Source organism: Petaurus breviceps, unplaced genomic scaffold, assembly GCF_028583685.1.
Source record: "Petaurus breviceps papuanus isolate PSGF00001 unplaced genomic scaffold, PetGlider_PUasm1.0 118, whole genome shotgun sequence".
NCBI lineage: Eukaryota > Metazoa > Chordata > Mammalia > Diprotodontia > Petauridae > Petaurus > Petaurus breviceps.
In genome coordinates this window covers 12,477,014-12,490,997 of record NW_027185616.1, presented here as the reverse complement: position 1 = coordinate 12,490,997, position 13,984 = coordinate 12,477,014, and the positions used below count along the sequence as shown (strand labels likewise).

The 13,984-nt window shown below is 36.7% G+C and overlaps 1 protein-coding gene across 8 annotated transcripts in view; it reads left to right on the top strand.

Moving 5' to 3' along the window:
* The window catches only part of SNX29 (sorting nexin 29), a 691,881-nt gene that overhangs the window by 619,011 nt on the left and 58,886 nt on the right, over nt 1–13,984 (top strand). For all 8 annotated transcript variants that reach the window (XM_069086196.1, XM_069086188.1, XM_069086239.1 and 5 more), the window contains one exon: nt 4,153–4,292. In XM_069086196.1, coding sequence (XP_068942297.1) covers nt 4,153–4,292 — 140 coding nt within the window. The remainder of the gene's footprint in view (nt 1–4,152; nt 4,293–13,984) is intronic.

Genomic DNA, 13,984 nt, shown 5'->3' with positions numbered 1-13,984 from the left:
TAAGTCTGTCCAGGTCAGTCATCATACACTGTGGCTGTTACTGTGTACAGTGTTCTGGTTCTGCTCATTTCACTCTGCATCAGTTCATATAAGTCTTTCCAGATTTTTCTGAAGTCCGCCTGTTCAGCATTTCTTATAGAACATTAGTATTCCATTACATATTCCATTACATTTCATGCACCACAGCTTGGTCAGCCATTTCCCAGTTGATGGTCATCCCCTCAATTACCAATTCTTTGCCATCACAAAAAGAGCTGCTAAAAATATTTTTGTACATGTGGGTCCTTTGTCCATTTTTATGATCTCTAGACCTAGTAGTTGTATTGCTGGAACAAAGAGTATGCATAGTTTTTTGGGCTAGCTCCAAATTTCTCTTCAGAATGGTTGGTTTAGCTCACAACTCCACCAACAATGAATTAGTGTCCCAACTTTCCCACATCTTCTCTAACATTTATCATTTTCCTGTTTTGTCATATTAGCCAATCTGATAGGTGTTATATGGTATCTCAGAGTTGTTTTGATTTGCATCTCTCTAATCAATAGTGATTTAGAGCATTTTTTTCATATGACTATAGATAGCTTTAATTTCTTCCTCTGAAAACTGCCTGTTCATATCCTTTGACCATTTATTAATTGGGGAATGACTTGTATTCTTATAGATTCAACTCCGTTCTTTATATATTTTAGAGATGAGACCTTTATCAGAGACACTGACTGGAAAAATTGTTTCCTAGCTTTCTACTCCCCTTCTATTCTTGATCGTGTTGGCTTCGTTTATGCAAAAAGTTTTCAATCAAAATCATCCATTTTGCTTTCCATAATGTTCTTTATCTCTTGTTTGGTCATACATTCTTCCCTTCTCTGTAGATCTGACAGGTAAACTATTTATTGCTTTCCTGGTTTGCTTATAGTATCAGTCTTTATATCAAAATTATGTACGCATTTTGACTTTATCTTGGTATAGGGTGTAAAATGTTGGTCTCTGCCTAGTTTCTGCCTATTTTCTAGTTTCCCCAGCAGTTTTTGTTAAATAGATAGTTCTTATGCCACAAGCTGGAGTCTTTGGGTTCATCAAATAGTAGATTGCTATAGTCATTGACTGTTGTGTCTTGTATACTTACCCTATTCCACCAATCCACTGCCCTGTTTCTTAGCCAGTACCAAGTAGTTTCGATGATTACTGTTTCATAATATAATTTAAGATCTGATATAGTTAGGCCACTTTCCCTTTCATTTCTTTTCATTAATTCCCTTGATGTTCTGGACCTTTTGTTCTTCCAGATGAATTTTATTATTGTTTTTCCTAGCTCTGAAAAATAATTTTTGGTAGTTTGATTGGTATGGCACTGAATAAGTAATTTAATTTAGGTAGAATTGTCATTTTTATTATATTAGCTCAGTCTGCCCATAAGCAACTGATATTTTTCCAGTTGTTTAGATCTGACTTTATGTGTGTGAGAAGTGTTTTGTAATTGTGCTCATCTAGTCCCTGGGTTTATTTTGGCAGGTAGACTCCCAAATATTTTATGTCTACAGTAGCTTTAAATGGAATTTCTCTTTCTGTCTCTTGCTGTAGGGCTTTGTTAATTATATATGGAAATGCTGATGATTTATGTGGATTTATTTTATATCCTGCAACTGTGCTAAATTTGTTTATTATTTCAAGTAAGTTTTTAATTTATTCTCTAGGATTCTTTAACTATACCATCACATCATCTGCAAAGAGTGATATCTTTGTTTCTTCTTTGCCTATTCTAATTCCTTAAATTTCTTTTTCTTTTCTTATTGCTAAAGCTAACATTTCTAGTACAATATTGAATAATAGTGGTGATAATGGACACCCTTGTTTCACCCCTGATCTTATTGGAAATGCTTGTAACTTATCCTCATTACGTATAATGCTTGCTGATGGTTTTAGATAAATGCTACCTATCATTTTAAGAAAGACTCCATTTATTCCTATGTTCTCTAGTGTTTTTAATAGGAATGGGTATTGTATTTTATCAAATGCTTTTTCTACATATATTGAGATAATCATATGATTTCTGTTTTAGTTTTGTTGTTGATGTGGTCAATTCTGCTGAAAGTTTTCCTAATATTGAACCAGCCCTGCATTTCTGGTATGAATCCTACCTGGTCTTAGTGTATTATCCTCGAGATAAAGACTTGATAAAGACTGGAAAGACTAATGAACTGATTCTGAGTGATGTGAGCAGAACCAAGGGAATGTTTTATGCAGTTACAGCCACAGTGTGCAATGACCAACTTTGATTAACTTAGCTCTTCTCAGCAACACAAAGATCTAAGACAACTCCAAAAGACTTGTGATGAAAAATGCTTTCACATTCAGAGAAAGAATTATGGAGTCTGAGTGTAAATCTAAGCATACTATTTTTTCTTTTGTTTTGGTTTGTTTTGTGTTTTCTTTCTTGTGGCTTTTCCCTTTTGTTCTGATTCTTCTTTCACAATATGACTACTGTGGAAACATGTTTAATATGATTGTACATGTATAGCCTATATCAGATTACCATTTTGAGGATTGGGAGTGGGGGAGACAGGGAAAATTTAGAACTTAAAATCTTATAAAAGTTAATGTTGAAAACAAAAAAATAAAGAAAAAGAATATTGTTCCCGGTTCTGAGGAGACAAAAACAACAATGAAAAAGTCTTGGTCTCTAAGCCTCTACTCTTCTTATTTGGTGGAGAGGATATACTCAGATAAGTAGACAGAAGCAAGTGTAAGGTCCAGAGGCACATCTAGAAGATATTCTAAGCTTTCAGTCTTTGAATCCCCCAAAGTATAGACCTTCTAGTTCCTTTGGTACCTTGAAACTCAGATTCTTTCTGCATCCCAGGTGGATATGTATCCCCTTCAATTCAGACACTCTCCTGTTTTCCTACAGAGGCTTTTCTTGCACTATCATTTTGATTGACATAAAAATAAATTTCTGAAAATATTTTAACAGTTTTACATTATCTATGCCTGATGCTAATTTACTATTATTATAAGCTCATCGAGGCCAAAGACAGTGTTGATTGTTTTGTTTTGTTTCTCCATAATATACATTAATGCATTGAGAACCTAAGGGTTCATCAGCATGGGAACTAGGGTTGTGGAAACTCCCTCCACCAATGCAGCTTTAAACCTGCCCTATATATAGCCTTAGACAATTGCTTGAGTCCTGTATGAGTTTATGACCATGTGAAGACACTCAAGCTGAATAACTGTATGGTTGAAACCTAGGTTCAAGCCAGCAGTGGTCTTGGTGTGGTATCTAAATGTATTTCCTTCTGGTAGTTTTTATAGTCGATGTATTTTGTAGAACTAAAGATGGAACATCAGTTAATGTGTATAGCATGGAAGAATATTTATGAAGTTATTGAATGAGGATTCTATTTATACCTCTACTGTGAGGAATTAAGATAGGTCAGCATAAAACCTCATTCACTCATTATTGATTTTAGCATTTGAAGGTGTTAGCATTTAAAGTGTTAGTAGAGTCTGGGTTCCCAAGGTGAAATGCAAAATGAATAAAATTCACTTCTCTAAGGTTATAAATGGAAGAGAAAGTACAGACCTGTGTTGATAATGGGGTGTTCCTTTATCTGGGAGTTCTCTGTAGCAATTAAATCATCTTTCCAAGTCCCTATTCCTAGCCCTATGAAATTCAAGCGTATTTGTGGACGTCACAGTACATTTATCTATAATTGCTAATGGCTTTAATAAAGCCAGTATGTCATGTTTGTCTATTGTAATAAAATATACACAGTACACTGGTTTGTTAATTGTTATTTTCGGAGGGAGGACTAGTTATGTTATTATGACAGTTGTATTTCACATATTCAAAATTGAAGCTGTAGGACTGAAAGTTCTATTTCTGTGGCCATCTGATTTTGTAGACATTATTCCTTCTATGATATAATTGGTGAGGGAGGAAAAAAATAAAAGTTTTTAATAACAAAATTATGTACGCTGGTTCCTGGGAGGAAATGACTTGATTACCAATTCCATTGTGTAAGATAGGCAAAAGTCCAGTAAAGTCCACTTGCAGATGATCTGTGAGTATCATCTGTCAATATTTATCAAAATGGCAAATACAGTTCAGTAGGTCTGCCTATTTCAGCAAATGTTTTTGTCTTTTTTTTTTTCAGGATGCAAAGTTTGTAGAGGAGAGACGAAAACAACTACAGAATTACTTAAGAAATGTTATGAACAAAATAATCCAGGCTGTCCCAGAATTTGCAGCCAGTCCCAAAAAAGAGACTCTTATTCAATTGATGCCATTTTTCATGTGAGTATATGTCAAATGACTATGTGATCTTTAAAGAACTACAACAAATTAACTTTTTTCCCCCCTTCTTCTCATGGAAGTACCATTTAATTTTTCCAGATACAGTGGACACTTAAATGGACTTTAAAAAATTTAAAAACGCATAAAACAGAGAATATGTTCATAAGTTTACTGTTTTTATGTGATTACGAGTTTACTTCAATTACATTTATCGCTGAGTTTTCAAATAACCAGCATGCAATTAAAAATTGAATATAAAACAGAACCAGGAAGTATACATTTTTACACATTTCAAAGGTATCGTTGAGACTCCACAAAAATCAATGATAAGAATTTCTCTCCACAGATTCAGTTGTTCTTATACAAAAATGACTCATGGGACATATTAACATAAAAATATAACACTATTTCCTTTCAGTTCTCAAAAAATTAATGATTTCTTTGGTGCTTCATGCTTTTAGTAGACAGCGTTCACGAGTTATTGTTGGCCTCATGGCCAAGCTTTTGTTGATGAGTCTAGGCATACTTAGAAGCTGGTGCTCCCATGAGAGAGAGTCATATACGTGTTCTGTTGTCAGGTCAGCTTACTATATTGTAACTCAAACCTGTCCAGCTTAGTGAGATGTTCAGGATCTCATGCTTCAGTAGCTAACACTGCTTCTCACAGGCATAGCAATGGTATGCTAATAATAGCTAAGTGGATAGAGGGCTGGGCCTGGAGTCAGGGAAGCCCAATTTTAAATCCAACCTCAGACATTTATGACCCTGGTCAAGTCTTTTAATTTGTGCCTTGGTTTCCTCATTTGTAAAATGAGAATGACAATAGCACCTTCCTCCTAGGGCTGTTGTGAGAAGAAAATGAGATCATATTTTAAAGGGCTTTGCATACCTTAAAGCACTATATTAATGCTAATAATAATAATTATCAATTAGACTTATACAGCTGGTGTGGTGTTTACTAGCCCTTCTTTTCTATAAAAGTTTTAGCAGTGTGGGTTTAAGATCATGAAACAGTCTTAAATGGCTTAAGATTCATTGTGCTACTGAATCCAAACTCTATAAGTTTTGGATTACAACTCTCTTTTTGCCCTACCTCAGAGACAGAGCTGGATACTGGACTTAGGATTTTGTTTCTACTAATAGTGGTTTGGCACCTTTTGTGCAGCTTTTAGTCTGAGAGAGTGACCTCCGCGCTAAAGCTGAGGGGGCTTACCTAGAGTCACAGGTCAGTTAGTATGTATCAGAGACAGGACTTAAGTCCACACCTTCTGGGCTTTGAGGCTAAAACTCTATCCACTATACCATACTACCTTCCAGTCATTCATAATTATGATAATTGTCACTATTATAGAGATATGCTGTTAATTAAATGTTAAATTCAACCTGTTGTACAATTCCCCAAATTACATGAAATCCTTTATTTTGTTGTCTTACACGTAGAAAGTCCTTATTCCACAAGAGACCGTAGATAAGCTTGACACACGGATAAGTTTATTTTTTTGTCACTCACAAATTATTTGTAACATAAATGCCTAATTTCTGTTCCCCTAGGGCCACGCATTCCAAACATAAAATGCTCCGGTCATTCTTTTAAAGGCACAGAATTAATATATGAATCACCTTTTAGATAATTTGGTTTTTTTCTCCCCTCTTTTAGTAAAATACTACCTCAGTCTAAGAGTAGGGCCAGTACAAAGCATATCTCCACGCTGTCTGAGATTTAAAAAAACAAACCTGGGAAAACCATAGGTCTTAATGTTTTTGGTTAGAGTGACTCTAGTAATTTCCAGTGCCTGTTTACCAAACATTAGTCAGTTAAATTGTAAAAATTGTATGTTAAGGTTAATTGCATATTAATTAACTGTATGTTAATGAACATCTCTGTATGTTGTGTAATTTCAGTTCCACTGGTTACCATTAATCAGAGCTGAGGAAAAAACCTTTCTGTGCCTGATTAACATAGAGAACATAAGGTTCAATTTCATGGGCTTTTAAAAAAAAAAAAGAAATTCCGTGGGAGACTAACAAATGACAAAATATTGATATCAAAATTTTGACTAAATATTGGTCCATATTTCAGTTGCTGAAATAAAGCAGTTTTTTCCCCTTGGATTTACTTGCTCTCCCAAGTCACAGTGATTTTTTTTTTTTCGAGGGAGAAGGAATTTACAGATTGAAATATTCATATTGGCATAATGAAGTTAGATTTGCAGCCAGGTCCCTGGCATGCCAGTGGCTTTCTGAATGCAGAGGTTTTCTACATGCAAGGAGCTCTATGCTCCTATAAGCGGCAGTGAGTTTTAATTAGCCAGGGCTGAAAAATTAACCACGGGACATTCTCATTGCAGAAATCAAGTAGGATAGAAATGCTGCCTAACAAAGCCTCCTCCCAAAGACTTTGTTATTATTCTTAATCTTGGTAAACTCTCCCTACTAACCCAAGGTTACGGTGACCCCATTTTGTTAATGAGAAGAAAAATCTTTAGTCATTAATGACCAAACATACCATATAAACTGAGCACACTAATTAAAGATTTAGCAGAATGAATTTTGCTCATAAAAATCTTCATTCTAGACTTATCCATGTTAACATGAGAAATAGTTCTTAATGAAAAATAAGATGGCAAAAAAATTTACTAGCCCCAGTTACTTTGAATTCTACTTTCTTTAGGAAGCACCCTGCATGAGAGGTCTTACCCTGAAATACTGAATAAACAAACAGAAGACCCTGTAGTGCTCCCTTATGCTGAACTTCCTATGCCTTTAATTGTTCCTGCTTTTTTTTTTTTTACTTAGAGGAACTATGACTTGACACATTGATGTGGCTGTCATAGAATAAAAGAACTGTCAGATGTTTTGAAATTGCCTTAATGAAGAACTTATATTATAGGAATTCATTTTGTGGCACTGGACCTCACATGGTAAAGGCCTGAGTGATTTGTTGCTCCATCATTTAGCAGGTTATTAAAATGTTTTTCAGCAAAGTAATTCATCCTTGGGAAATGCATCATGTTATGCTGTTCCTTGAGGGAAAAAAAGTTACGGGGGTGGAAGAAAGAATAATGTAGGTCACAGCATAAATTCCTAGCTGAATTTTTCAGCAGAAAACTAAGTTGCTTTTTTTTTTTTCCACTTCTGCTGCCACGTTCACTCTTTAGGTTGTTAAATATATTTTACCAAGATGTTACTCAGCTACACTGTAGTCCCAGTGAGCTGCAGTTTAGCTAGAAATATAATGTGTACCATCCTAAACCAATGTAAGAACTGGGTGATTGACCTTGGTGTAGTCACTGCTATCTGACTTGGATGCAGAACTCAGTACTCAGACATAGGCCATAGAAGTTCTTTATCTGGAGATAAATGTTTACTATCTGGTGGATGGAAGCCTGGGGGCATCAAAGTCTTTGGCATTGTTCGTTTAACCATTCTGAAATTATAGCTTTCTTCTTCTCTCTTTTTCAATACAAAATTTCTATGACTGAAGTTTTAAAACATGAATTCCTTCAACTCCTATACTCCCTTAGTTATGCTAATGTTTTTCTATGCATTGCTTGGATGGAAGATTGATGCTAGTTGAAACTTCTCCAAAAAAATGTTTCGATTTGCTTAGTCCAGTAAAAGGAGCATTTCACATAGGGTGTCTCAAACCAAAGGATCATGTAAGGAACAGTCAAAGTCTTTTCCTATACAAAAATTCCACTGTTTCCCCAGAAAACCAATTTCTTAAAATCTTCCTTCCTTCCTTCCTTCCTTCCTTCCTTCCTTCCTTCCTTCCTTCCTTCCTTCCTTCCTTCCTTCCTTCCTTCCTTCCTCTCTCTTTCTTTTCTTTTTTCTTTCTTCCTTTCTTTTCTTTCTTGTCTCTTTCATTTGAAGGAACCTCCTCCCTGTCGACAGCAAGATAAGATGACATGTTAGATGGTCTTTAATTATAAGAACTGTGGTATCAGTATTTAGGGAACTCTAGTTTTGAGAGGTATCAGAAAGTAGAATATGATAGGAATACAGCAAAACAATTATAAATAACCTCTAGTGCACAGGTCTTTAAAAAGCAAACTCCACACCTCACAGGAAATAATGCTAATTTTTATATAGAAAAGTAATATATTTACTCCTTTCCGATATTCACACACTCTTCCTGTTCCCTAGGAATTCTCAAAGTAATTAATGTTCCCTCAATTTTGGTCTCTTATTCCTCTGTGCTTATTGGTGAGGCAAGTTTAACTCAATTCTTGGCAGTGATTATCCAGATAGTAATGAACTCTAGGAGAATTCTTAAAACATGCAGTAATTTCAAGACTGTATTATCATCGACTAGTTGAGAAAAATCTCATTGAAAGTGTCCAGTTTTATAATATTTAAGATACTAGGGTACCTGTACATTGAATATTAGTTTTATAACTTCTGTAGTTTGGTGAAGTAAACCATCGCAGCAGGAATAATAATTGATTGTAGTATTGGTATTTTTTATAGCACTTTAAGGTTTGCAAAGCACGTAATTATTATCTCATTGGGACATAGATGTTATTATCTGTTTTGCAGATGAGGAAACTGAGGCAGACAGAGGTTAAGTGACTTTCTTGAAGGTCTTATAGCTACTAAGTATCTGAAGCAATGTTTGAACTCAGGTCTTCCAGACTATAGGTCCTACACTCCATCTACTTCACTACTTAGCTGCCTGACATGCACAATGTTTGTATAGATTCTGTACACAGCCGTAACCGCTGACGTCCCCAGAAATACTAGAAATAGGTAAACTCCTATAGCCCTTATTTTCTATACTATTCATTTGAGACACATATAGCCTTTGTTACCTTATTATGCATATATGTCTGACTTTTCCAAATAGATTGCATAATCCCAGGGGTCAGGGACTGTACCTTTCTATCTCTGTCTATAGCTCTATAGTGTCTATTATAGTGACTTACATAGAATAAGGTGCTTATAATAAATGTTATCAATTGGCTCCTCAAACTGGAGCTTCTGCAGCATCCCTGCACCTAGCAGAGACCATGGTGAAATTATTTTTCTCTCCAAATAGAAGCACATTTGGAAGCAGTGTGGATTATTAATAGTGGGCCTATGGATTCCAAATGAAATTCAATATGCTAGCTCCGAGTATCAGGAACAGAAGGGGGATTTAATCACAGGAATACGCTCTTCCTAAACATATGTGCAGTGATCATTACAAAGCTGCAAGCATTTGGCCGTGCCCTTTGGTCTGACCAAAGTGACTCACAGGGAGACAATGGTAGCTTGGAAGAAGATAGAGTGCTTACTGCCTTGTGTTTGGGCACGTCCCCATGAGGAAGTTAATAAAGCTACCAATTGTTTACCAATGGCGGAAAGTGTAGACTATTCGGGAACCTTTATCAGCTTGAAGAACCTGAGAAATTAACACCTAATCCCAGAGTATTAAGAATAGCAAACCAAGCTGGCTGGAGATCAGCTGAGCAGGTGGCAATGCACAGCTGCTGTGACAGTCAGGTCCAACCTTGTCAGGGGGAATCTGCGGAGCGGAGAACAAGTTATTGATGGCAGCAAAGGGGAAGCCGCATCCTAACAAGCACCAAAAATTGGTCATGCATTTAAGGAGAAACTTGATAAGATGTGCTGCTCTGCATAGAAACATCAATCAGTAGTTGAAGTTGGGTAGGAAATGTCTCTCTCAGAAGTAATTGCTTTTAAAAGGCTTGGCAGCTTACTGAGGCCAGAGTGGATTGTTTACTGTTCTTAATAGGGATTATTCCATTGCAGAATGTTTCATTCATTCTGCTGATTAGCATTTCACACAATTTGGGGCTTCTGTTTTAGAAGGTCAGAGGTGGTGCAGCTTGATTAGAAGACAAACTAGAAATTGTGCTGCTGGTCCAATGAGCACTGACTCCATTAGAAACACATTACCCAAGTGATGCCTTTTGGAATTTAAGGGGCTCCTCATCAGTTCCATGTAACAATGTTGTTAGAGATCATTTGATGTAGTTTTACTGTGGAGAGAAAATTTGAGTTTGTAAAGGTCAAATTGGCCAAAATCTTTCCTTTGTTCAGAAATGCTTGTTGCCTTTCAAAAGAATAAGGCATGTTTCTAGGTTTCTCCTTATTCTTTTGATGTTTTTTTTTCCCTTTTGTCATTTATGGTAGCCATTGAGAAAAGCCTAGGCATTCTGTTAGCAAAAACAAAAAGAAGAAACCAGCCAACCCCCCCCCCCCATTTTCTTTTAGTCTGTTTACCAGCTTTTTATATAAATAGCAGGCTAGCCTTGGAATTTAATTAATTTCTATTTAAGTAAGTTGGTCTGAAGATGTCAAAAGTTGAAAATAAATATGCACTTCCTTACCTGTCCTATTTAAAACAAAAAAAATCTCCCCGCATATTAACTTTTAAATCCAGAAGCAATAACTATCAAAAGATGAATTCATACTATCAAAGACATGTTCTCTCCCTCCTATCCTTGGTCCCATAATGCAGGGAATGTCCGTATATTCCTAGGCTGGGTCCCAGGTAATTGTAGGGTTTGGTTCAATTCTGATTCTTCGGAATTTGGTACTCAGTCTTTCTTGCTCTCAGGAATATACTATCAGGTTTGTCACAAGCCTCATGTCTAGTCGATCTTTGCTTCCTACTGGCTGTGAAAGTTTAACTACATTTTATTTATTTATTTATGTACATGATAAAATGGTGGTTTTCATCTTACCAGTTTGTTCTAGTAATTTAGGTAGAGAAACTACTTCCTTGACAAGAAGTAGGTCACTCCCTCAGTGTTTTGTGCTAAGCTTTATCTGATGACTTCTGTATTGGAGGGACAAACCCTATTTGTTTTCTATATTGTGTATAGGAGAGACAGATCCTCAAGACTGCCAAACTGACTTCTGAATTCCTTGGAATTATATCAGAAGTTTGGCTTATGAAGATGGGTATAGAGGAAACAAAAAAATCCAATGGGAAGCTCTTGCTTCAAAAAAAAAAAAACACAAAGCCATGAATTTTAAAGAAAATTTGTAGAAGTTCCTAGAATATCTTTATAGGATACCGCCTTTCCTTCAGGCAAGTGTAGGGGTGAGGGTGCAGCTCTATGACATAAACAGGCATTCCTCAGCCACTAACTCCATGATGAGGACTGAGAACTCAATTCAGAGCAGTCCCCTGGCAGTTCTGTTTCTAGCTGGGTGGGTTAGGGCACTACCTGGAGAGTGCCAGCTCTACTTGTACATAACCTGGGGGTAAGATGTAATTTATCAGTATATAAAATATATATTTTATATTTGTATTGGGTTTGAAAATCATTTCATTTTACATATGTGGAACTAGAGGCTTGTGAAAAATAAGATACAAAAATATATTAAACTTTTTGCTCAAGAGCCTTGTTTATTTTTTGTTTGTAAAAGAAAAAAATATTTTTTCTCCAGGATCAACAAGGTAAAATCAAAGCATTCAGCAGATTTATTAACTTTTAAATAAAGACGTGTAATGCTTTGGACAGAATCATAGTTAATACAATAATACTTTTCCTCTGAAGGGTTTTTAGTAATTTCACAAACATTATCGTTTATTTGCCTTCTAGTGCAATGCTTTAAAATGATGGGTTGAGGCCATGTGGTATATAGTGAGATGAAAACTACATTTAAAGTCAGAGGTTCTGGGTTTAGCTTCCAAACCTGATTTTCATTTCCTTTATGACCTTGGGCATTTCACCTCACCTGAGTCTCAGTTTCCTCATCTATAACATGACTTGGATTAGATTACCTCTAAGATCTTTTTCAACTCTAAATTTGTAATAATGATGAAAATTATAAACTCAAAAAAAACACCCAAACCAATAACCAAAGAAAGCCCCCCAAAACATCTACAATTTTCACAGTCACCATTCTTCTTTTTCTGCAGCAAATCTTTCTGATATTATTCCTAGGGAGGCCACCTCACCCCCCAAAAAGTCATGAAGACTTAAACTCAACTTCTGACTCTTTATTGGCTCTGTGATATTAGGCTCATTATGTGACCTCTTAGTGGCTCCTATCAGCTCTCTAAGGCTATAAACTCCACAGCAGTTGGTAGTCTAGATTGGTAAAGTAAATTTCCCTTCCCAGCCCTGGATCTTTATCTTCAAGAATAGAAATCCTTCTGATTTCCAGAACCCAAGAACTTCTTTATGTATATAGTATATACCTGCGTATAAAGTAGCACACACCTAAATAGTGTTGCCTCTGGCCTTCTCTGACCTTCTTCCCAACGTTTTGTGCACATAGCTATAGGACTCTTGGATTTCATGTTTCTGGAAAAGTAATTGAGTACAGTGGCAAGAACCATAATGACACTAACCACAGTGTCAGAAATTTAAACATTACCTTTGCTACTTACTATCTTTGTGACCTTGGCCAAGTTATTTAACCTCCATTCATTTAGTTGCCCTCTCTATGTGGATAATTTTCAGGTCTGTTTATCCAGCCCCCAGCCTCTCTCCTGACCTCCAGTATCCCATTTCTTCTTGGACATCTCAAACTGGATGTCCTGTAGACATCTTAAATCCAACTTGTCCAAAATGGAACTTATTTTCTTTTCACCCCAAACCATCCCCTTTTCCTAATTTCCCTTTTACTTCTTAGACACCACCATCCTTCCAATTACTCAGGCTCAAAATCTAGGTGCCAAGCTGACTCCTCCCCCCCATATACAATTTATTGCTAAACATTGTCAATTCTACCTTCATAACATTTCTTTTATGCCCCTACTTCCTTCTGATACTGCTATCACACAGTTACATACCCTAATTACCTGCCACCTCACTGTTATGGTAACCTGGTTGGTCTCCCTGCCTAAAATCTTTTTCTACTCCATTTCATAATCCATTCGCCTACCCAAGTGATCTTTCCAAAACATAGTTATGACCATGATATGCACCCCCCCCACTCAATAAACTTCAGTGTCTGCCTGTTACCTCCAAGATTTTCTCTTTGACTTTTAAAGCCCTGCACATGCTGCTCCCTTCCTGCTTTTCCAGGCTTTTTGCCTCCTTTCACAGGCACCTTAGGTGGCCCAGTAGATAGAGCGCTGAATCTGGAGTCAGAAAGACCTGAGTTCAAATCCTGCTTCACTTACTAGCTGTGTGACCTTGAGCAAGTCACTTAACTTGTTTGGCTCAATTTCTTCAACTGTAAAATGGGAACAGTAATGCACATTACAGAGTTGTTGTGAGAATCAAATGAAATAGTGTTTGTAAAGCACTAAAGGATTGATGGAAGGTAAATATCTTCCCTGTACATTTAGAAGCCTGTATGACTACATATATTCCTTTTTTTCTCCTTGGAACAGGGGCCGTGTTCCTAGGACTAAAAAAGTTAAGAGCATGTCACTCATGGATGTCTTAATCCTTTGAACTCTGGCCCATTTCACAGCTGTAACACATCCTGTGCTGAGTCATATGGAGCCCTGATGCAGAGCCAATCAGGTGCTGGGTCTTTGTTTGGAAATTGTACATACTCTGGGAGACTGATACAGCCTTGGGGGGCTTGTTCAGGTGAAGGACACAGGAGACTGATACGGCCTTGGAGGGGCTTGTTCAGGTGAAGGACACAGGAGACTGATACGGCCTTGGGGGGCTTGTTCACGTGAAGGACACAGGAGACTGATACGGCCTTGGGGGGCTTGTTCAGATGAAGGACACAGGAGACTGATACGGCCTTGGGGGGCTTGTTCACAT